Source organism: Atractosteus spatula, chromosome 2 (assembly GCF_055471065.1).
Source record: "Atractosteus spatula isolate fAtrSpa1 chromosome 2, fAtrSpa1.hap1, whole genome shotgun sequence".
NCBI classification, from domain to species: domain Eukaryota; kingdom Metazoa; phylum Chordata; class Actinopteri; order Semionotiformes; family Lepisosteidae; genus Atractosteus; species Atractosteus spatula.
In genome coordinates this window covers 13891113-13899920 of record NC_142707.1, presented here as the reverse complement: position 1 = coordinate 13899920, position 8808 = coordinate 13891113, and the positions used below count along the sequence as shown (strand labels likewise).

At 36.0% G+C, this 8808-nt stretch overlaps 1 protein-coding gene across 1 annotated transcript; it reads right to left on the bottom strand.

The window, feature by feature from the left end:
* Window positions 1–634: 634 nt before the first annotated feature.
* On the bottom strand, window positions 635–7594 carry LOC148839336 (uncharacterized). The gene is made up of 8 exons (XM_088935753.1): window positions 7505–7594; window positions 7314–7343; window positions 6093–6407; window positions 5337–5666; window positions 4928–5248; window positions 3585–3620; window positions 1049–1141; window positions 635–663 (listed from the first exon to the last, which is right to left on the bottom strand). The coding sequence occupies exons 1-8, from the start codon at window positions 7533–7535 to the stop codon at window positions 635–637; spliced, it is 1185 nt and encodes a 394-aa protein (XP_088791879.1). The 5' UTR covers window positions 7536–7594.
* Window positions 7595–8808: the final 1214 nt, after the last annotated feature.

Below are 8808 nucleotides of genomic sequence, written 5' to 3'. Positions count from 1 at the left end.
GGAGGTCAAGCCAAAGACATTGACAATGAAAATGTCAATATATGTTTAAAGAGGCTTTTAGAGCTTTAAGAGCCATCACTGATGATCTTGTTTTTCTATTAAAAATGTGTCAAGGTAGGCGTATCATATCACAGTAGGTGACAAGAACAAGTTCAAGAATAAAGTTAATCACTTTCATTCCCTCCCCATCCATAACCATTCTGTAGCATTTTCATGGCTCTTTTCATCAAGTACTGTATGGTGGTTTTGATAGCCTCATCCACATGCCCTACTCTCTCAAATGTGAGATTATGTACTAATTTGCTTGTCTTCCAATTTACAAAATACCGTAGATATTTTCTGAATCTGAATAAAATGCTTTGGTACAGATGTAGAGCAAGAAACAAAGTTAACAGACAAAAGCCAGTTTCAGAATTTCAGTTTGTAAAAATGATCTGTAAATTAAAACATATTGATTTACATATTACATATTCTTGAAAAAGCTGCTATCAAATCAATGTCATAGATTCAGAAATTAATCTTAATTAACTGCATCTGCTGAGTTAAAAATTTGCTATGAAATGTCAGTCCATTAATTAAAATTCAAGGAAGCAGTGAAAAGAAAATTATTTGTAAATTTGAGAATTAGAAGTGCTTACTCACTCATCACCATTCTGCTTGTTTCTGAAAATAAAATGAAATTCCTAAGAGATACAGTTACAGTGAACTCTTTTTATCTCTAAAACATGCAATGTGTCTCTTCAAAGTACTGTAAATTATAATGTCAAATATGATATAACAAAAAGGATAATTACTTGGCATTGTCTTGCTTTCATATTAAAATCACAGCACATAATTTTGCTGATGTGTTCCATCAAACATTCCTTTTCTTTTAAATGCTGCATTTTTACACTGTGTATGTAATACTTTCATTTGATCTCTGTTTTGTATGTTAAAAATACACAATAGAAAATGAGCTTTCTGGTTTAAGAAGAATGAGCAAAGGTTTCTGGAATAAGTTGAATAAGATTTATAAAAAATGCTAATAACATAAGAAAGACCAACGTACTGTGTTTGAAATAAAGGATAGATGAAACTGCCATTGCTATCAGGAAAAGTAATTTACCAGATGCAACCCAGATACAATAATGAGAGTATTGTCCTGAAAAAAACAAACATGCACATGATTATACAGTATATCGTACTGATCCATAAAAGAACCGCAACAGTCAGATCTAACACTTAATGAGATATGCTGGACATACATATCAAAGAAAATCACAGAAAACCACAAAAGAATCAAGTTTTCAATATGAAAGATATCATGTTGTTAAAATGAAAGTATTATAATATTAGCATTTGTGTATGACCTCCCCATGTATTAGCACTGTCCTAGCAGTGTTGCTGCACAGACCTGATCAGTCTTTGAATACACTATTGTGAGATGTTCATTCTTCCTGGGCAGCCAGCTGGCTCAGATGTCTGATCATAATAATTATAACAATTGCTTACACTTATATAGCGCTTTTCTGGACACCACTCAAAGCGCTTTACAGGTAATGGGGACTCCCCTCCACCACCACCAATGTGCAGCATCCACCTGGATGATGCGACGGCAGCCATAGTGCACCAGAACGCTCACCACACATCAGCTATCAGTGAGGAGGAGAGCAGAGTAATGAAGCCAATTCAAAGATAGGGATTATTAGGAGGCCATGATTGGTAAGGGCCAATGGGAACTTTGGCCAGGACGCCGGGGTTACACCCCTACTCTTTTCGAGAAACGCCCTGGGATTTTTAATGACCACAGAGAGTCGGGACCTCGGTTTTACGTGTCATTCGAAGGATTGAGAAAGTTTCATATTGTACCCGTCACTATACTGGGGCATTAGGACCCACACAGACCACAGGGTGAGCGCCCCCTGCTGGCCCCACTAACACCTCTTCCAGCAGCAACCTTAGTTTTTCCCAGGAGGTCTGCCATCCAGGTACTGACCAGGCTCACACCTGCTTAGCTTCAGTGGGTTGCCAGTTGTGAGTTGCAGGGTGATATGGCTGATCACATGTGTGTCCTGTTAGTGTGGACCCGTTAGTGGTCTACTCTGGTTCTAAGCCCTTCATATTGTGTTAAGATTGTAATCCTGGTACTGTGGTTTGGCATTGTCCATTTTTAAATTTTACACTTCCAGAAGAGCTTTACAAGACTAGAAAAACAGTTTACTCAAGGATGCATCAAAGTATTGCTAAGCTGTGAGGTTGTTCTCAGTCTGCACCATAGATACTCTTGGGCTGAAGAATGCTAAGAAAGGAAGCAAAGACAAGCTCAAATATATCTGAAGATTTTTCAGAGAGGCTCAGTCTAAAGAGAAAAGTGGATTCCATGCAGCCATAGAGACAAGTGAAATTCATATGCAGATTACCTTCCACAAAATACCTGCTGGGGGAGCAACACATAGATTTATTTTTAGTTACTAGTGGCCCTGAAATGAAGAATTTCCAAAAGAGCATTGAGCTTAATTAACAAAACGCATCTAATATGTGATTACAAAAATACTCTCTTCATAGGTTCTACTTATGCAAGATCCTATGCTAGCAGTAACCTTTCTTAGTAGAGTATCCCATGTATTCAGCATGGAATTATTTTGCAATATGTTTATCCACCAACTAAGCATTATCATTTGTTAAAAGAAATATTGGGGCTAGCAGCACCTCTGAAATCACATATGTACTTTTGAAAGATATTATCATTAGATCACAGATCACTCTATGGCCCACATTCTGAATTTTCAAAGTCTGTGAGGTCATTGATCATGATACCCGTCAGTTTTAGGACACCACCAAAAATGGTCCTAAATGATGGGTATCACCCAATTACCTGCACCCTCTTCAATAAAAGTAAAAGACATCAGACTTTCCGTTTGAACGCTCTCTGCTCAGAAATTTTCCACGAACCCTATTTTTGCTGGCCTTGTCCCGTTTCAGCCAATGCAGCTGACCACCTTGTCCACAAAGCCAAAAGCAAAGTTCTTAGCAGTCATTCCACTGGGTTTGCTTAAATCTCCTGAAATAATGTATAAGAATAATAATGCTATGTGCTTCCTTTAGATTAGTCTTTTCCAATGATCAGTGGAATCCTGACCATGTGAAAATTTGTGAGAATATATTTTATAATCATTGATGTACAATATCGTTATTTTTCATGTGTCACATTAATGTTTAAAAAAACTAGACCAAGAACACATCAAAACCATTTTTTTGGTATTGATACCAAATTTAATTGAGGGGTAATGGTCAATTAACTCTCTGACCTCTGACCACAGAGCAGGGTTCGGCAGTTTTTTTAAAGCATGGACACTCTTGTCTGTAGCTGCAGTGAGCAATGACTTTGATGAAGGATATGAATGCAGAACTGAGATATTTTTTGTTGTGGTGATTGTTGAGTTATTGGTAGAGGAGGAAAAAATATATTTCTGCATTAGTTGTATGTTTTGCCTGAAAGAAGAATGAATGGTTGGAAACACGTCCCCAAGAGCATGAAACAGTTGTAAGGTAAATACCCCCACCTCTTAGGCTACTGGAGAACCATGTTGCAGACTCATACTCACCAGCTTCATCTCTGGACACATTTGATTCTGAATATCCTGAAACAATATGGAGAAACATTTGAGGAATTTAGAAACAAACATAATGGTATCAATTAATTTAGACAAAGTATGATTAAAACAGCAAAAAGAATGTCCATAAAAAGGTGATGTGAGTTATAATGAAAGCAAAATATACATTATACTTTAGAGAAAGGACAGGCTTGGAACTATTTTTAGGTTTTGAAAAGTTGTTGCATCCAGTTGGAAAAAGAACACCGATTCAGCCACATGGGACAGGAGAGCAACATTTGTAACTTATAACTGTAATATAATGTTATCACCATCTATCATTCACCATTTGATTTGCAGTAACATGTATTAGATATCTTAGAAATGAAAAGACAAGTTAATAGTTTTTCATTTATTAATTTAGTCGTATACCATTACTGACAAATTGCAAAGTACAGACAACAGTATAATGCCTAGAATTGTTTCATTTAATTTTGTGTTTACTTCACACGGAAAATGCATTATCTTTCAAAATATCCTTTCATGCAAATATTAAAAAACATTGATTGAATAAATTGGTGCACTTACAGTAGATAATAATACAATCACAGCATGAAAACAGCCAAATTATTTTAAAGAATTACACATGCTGCTTATTGTAGATTAAAAATGTTTCTCTTTAATTGGAGCTTTTTCTAATTTTCTAATGGGTCCATTCAATTCAGTGTCATGGGGAACTGAAGTCTACTCCAGTAAGCAATGTGTACAAGGCAGGATAAACCCTGGACAGGACACCAGTCCATTGCAGGGCATACATAGACACAGACACAAAGATATACACTCACACCAAGGCCAATTTTCCCAGAGACCAATTAACCTACTAGTGTGTCTCTGGACTGTGCAAATAAACAGGAGCACTCAACAAAAACCCATGTGAATATAGGATGATTAAACTGACTCCATGCAGATAGCACCCCAGTTCCAGAATTAAGATCCCAGCACTGCGAGGCAGCAATGCTAACTACTGCACCACCATTCCATTCCCATAAGCTAAAATATGATTAATGTATTTCTTAAGTACTGAAAGATTATTAAAGTAAGAAAGTATGAAGTAAGGAAAATAAAACAATTTCTGTACATAAATGAAAAAGTCCAAATGAGAAAATGCACGTATAGTACAGACATCATTTTGACTCTAGGTCCCTCTTTAAACGTGTCTACTTGCATTCACCTCTCAATGTTTAAGAAAAAAACTAACCGAAAATATAGAAAATGCCATGAATACATGTGGACATTATATGCATTCAAATGCATGTATAAACAAAGATTTAAAAAGCAAATAATATGCTTCTTACTCTCCATCTTGATCCTGTACCATGACTTCACTGTTTGCCCCTCCATTATCAATTCAAAAGCACAGCTAAGATTGACCTTGGTCTTGGACCCACTTCCACTCTGTCCTTGCAGCTTTTTCCCATTCACAGTGCAGGGACAGTCATTATGCTTTTCACTGTAGGGCACTGTTATGAAAGTGGTTGGACTTTTATCCATGGAGAAGGTGCAGTGTGTTCCCCTTTTAGATTCACAATGAATTGTAGCTTTTTCATCTTTGTAGATGCATTCAAGGTCCACATCAATAAGATGACTGTCGAATGTGGTCTTATTTTTGGTTATACCTGTAACAAATAAAAAATAAATAAATATGTCACCATCTGAGCTTCCGTTTCCTTTCCTAATAAATTAAATCACAATATTGAAACAAACCATCATCTTTCACTTCTACTCCAGTGCTCTGGCTGCGTCTTGAGGTCACCACCGCTTCTCCCAGCTTCACTTCCACAGCACACCTCAGGAGGATCGGAGGACTCTTCCCACTGTGTCTCTCTGACACCAGCTCCTTCACAGGGAGAGCCAGGCTGCAGGAATTAAACTGTTCACTGTAGGGCACTGATCCGAGAGGAACTGTGTCAAAATTATTGTAAAAATGACAACGTGTTCCTGTGTTCGCATAGCAGAACATTTGGACAACATCTTCTTCATTGACAGACTTGGAGTGTGGTTCAACACGAGGTCTTCCCAGTTGACTTAGCTTGTCTGTTGGAGGAAAGATCCAATATGATCTATAATAATAATAATTCCTTACACTTATATGGTGCTTTTTTGGACACTCGACTCAAAGCGTGTACGTGCCACCACCACCATGTGTGTAGCCCCCAACTGGATGATGTGCTGGCAGTCATAGTGCACCAGTACATTCACCACACACCAGCTATCATTGGGGTGGAGAACAGAGTGATGAAGCCAGTTCAGAGATTTTTTAATTAATATCTTTCAGTTCAGTTCAGAGATTGGTTTTATATCTCATCCGAATGATGGATGATGAATGATGATGATTAATAATCCTTTGCTATAGACTTCTAGTACACTATATTTTCATTTTTGATTATTGCAGTAGGCATAATTGCTGACAAATGCACTTTTAAAATAAACCAAAGTTTAAAATATTATAATTTAACTCACCAACAACCTCCACTTTGCTAATATCACTGTGCTGTGAATGTTTTAGCTGTCCATCAATCACCATTTCAACAGAACAGCTCAGAGACACTTCAGTGCTCTTCCCAAAGTCTCTGTCCCCCACTAACTCCTCGACAGGGATAGAGAGGTGACAGAACTTATATTTTGCACTGTATGGTGTTGTTCTGAAAGGTACCACACTGTGATTGTGGTAGAAATGGCAGTGAATTCCTCCATCAGATCTGCAGCGAATCATAATGTTGTCTCCTATATTTGTTTGTTTCATTGGAGAATCTATATACGGTTTTGTCATCAGGTCTGAAAGCAAAACAAACAATTTCAATTATTCAAAATTAAAAAAATGTAAATGCAAATTTATTTACCAAAAGAAAATTGTTAATTATTTAATTAAATTATTTAATTTTTAGTTGATACAGAAAAATTACTTTAGCCTTTAAATAACAACTTTTACCATATGCAGTTTGGGAAGTAGAACCTAGCCTATCATTTGTAGATCTAATTGGAAATATAGAAATTAAACAATCACGTTTCAAAGCAAGCTATTTTTGACCTTCTTGTCAAAAATAATTTATTTTGTTCTCACCTTGTACTTTTGTGGGAGCCACCAGCAAATAAATACAGTACTTGTATCATTTGTCAGATTGTGCTAAAACCAAATCTAAAGAAATTAACAATTTTCTTGATTTCAACTCATACACTTTATATTATCCCGTTATCCACTGTTTGTTATCAATGTAGTAGTGAATTAACATCACTGTGTGTTGTCCACAACGGTACTATAGCGTGCATGATTTCATCAGAGTAATCTTACATTCCTATAATTTCAAAAGCTCTAGCTTTCCACCATGCACAGTTCCTTCCTTCACATTTGTTTTAAACCATGCCGTTAATTATGCAATTGTTCAATACAATAAAACAAATCTATTTTTGAATTATATACAGTTATAAACTGCTGTAGCTAAAGAATTAATGGAAATCTAATATTTGTCCTAGAAAGATTTTACTACTATTTGCCAGCTCAATAATATTATGTCACCAATAAAATCATCAACTAAAATATATTTTTTAATGATTGCAATTCGTCTCAAATGTGCAGATTTGGCAAAACCATACATAGACTGATAATGTTCAATAGGCTGTTTGCACGTGAATCTGTAATTATTATTGCGAAATAAAACAGAACTAAAGAAATAAATTACATACCTGCATTTTCCATCTTCACTTCAACCCCAACTATAATTTTGACACAAAAAAAACTCTGTTAATCTTAACCAAGAAATGACATACAATTAGAATATTATTGACTAATGTCAAAGAATACGAATTATTATAGTAGGAAAAGTTATGGTAGAGCAAACCAATCTAATAATTAAAATGTTACAGTATGTACTTACTCAGCATATAAAAATACATAAATAAGATCATCTTATTGTGAGGTTTGATGGTAAAATCGCGCCAACTGCAGTGACTCTGAGTGACAAGAACACAGTGAGCAGAAATAGAAAACATAACAACCCACACCAAGTAAACGTAAAGTGACGCTGTTTTGTGCAACTCTAGCTATTAAGCAGGTACCTTAAAAAAGACATGGACCACAATTTGAAAATAAATGCTACCTCGGTAGTTCAAAATTATGTGTTCTGCTTACTTTCTTTGAGAGATTACAATCCTACTAGATTTCCGTTATTTGAGTGCCTACTGTTACAAGTTTGGTACGGTATGTTGTATTATTTTTCTCTAACCAAACCTCTAATGGTTGATTTCTAACAGACCAAAATAAGCATCTGTTTTTTGTAAAACAGTAAAAAGTAATAACGAATAGATCTGTGTGAATTAATAGGTCTCTAGATACCATGTGTTAAAATGTATATTAGATTAATAAAGCTAAATGATAAAACTATATGCTTCTTTAATCATTAGAGCATCACATATAGATCAATTCAGAAAGTAAAAATGAGGTTGGTTTTATTTGACACATTTGGTGAAAACACGGAACACAGCTCTTACCATGTGTTCCTCATTCTCTTGCCAGGAAATGTCATTCTTATCAATTTGGCCCTATGCAATGCTCGAGAGCTTTACAGTAGAGTCCCTCAGGTTTAACATATTTAATTAATAAAATAATATTTATACCTCTGGATCTTACTTTCTTATCACAGCTCCCTTGCCGTTGTTAATTTTAGTTTCTAATTTTGATATTTTAAAATGTAAGCCAGCCTAGTCAACATACAAAAAAAAACAAACAAGACAAAACCTAAACAAAACAGACAGATAAACAAAACCTGTTTTGGTCCCTCTGAGCATAGTTTGAGCACAGAATAAAACTGTCAGCATTCACATTGCATTTCCCCTGTATATCTGTAATAGTACTACATACTGTACCTGAAACTAGTTGACCCAGCGCTGACCAGTGACATCTTGCTTGGCAGTGGGATTGTTGTCAGTGACGACAACAAATCAGTGTTCATGGAATTTTTCACTTACTGCCCATTTTAAAGCTAGAAATTCAAGTTTATATGCAGAGGGAGAACATGTTTGTTCAGATCTGTTCCTCTGAGCATACGCAGATGTCAAGCAATACTGTAGAGGAGCAGCAGTGGTGGCATATCCCTTAATGCCTGGAATACCCAGAAAACCCAAGGAACTGCAGCACTTCTCTCCTGTTGGCAGGTCGAGTGAGCTTTAATGCTCTCTGCCA

Coding starts and splice junctions, on each gene's coding strand:
- LOC148839336 (XM_088935753.1), bottom strand. CDS start 7,535: ATGATCTTATTTATGTATTTTTATATGCTGA. Junction 7,344..7,504: donor TATGTATTTTTATATGCTGA/GTAAGTACATAC, acceptor TCAAAATTATAG/TTGGGGTTGAAGTGAAGATG. Junction 5,667..6,092: donor TAGCAAAGTGGAGGTTGTTG/GTGAGTTAAATT, acceptor TTCCTCCAACAG/ACAAGCTAAGTCAACTGGGA.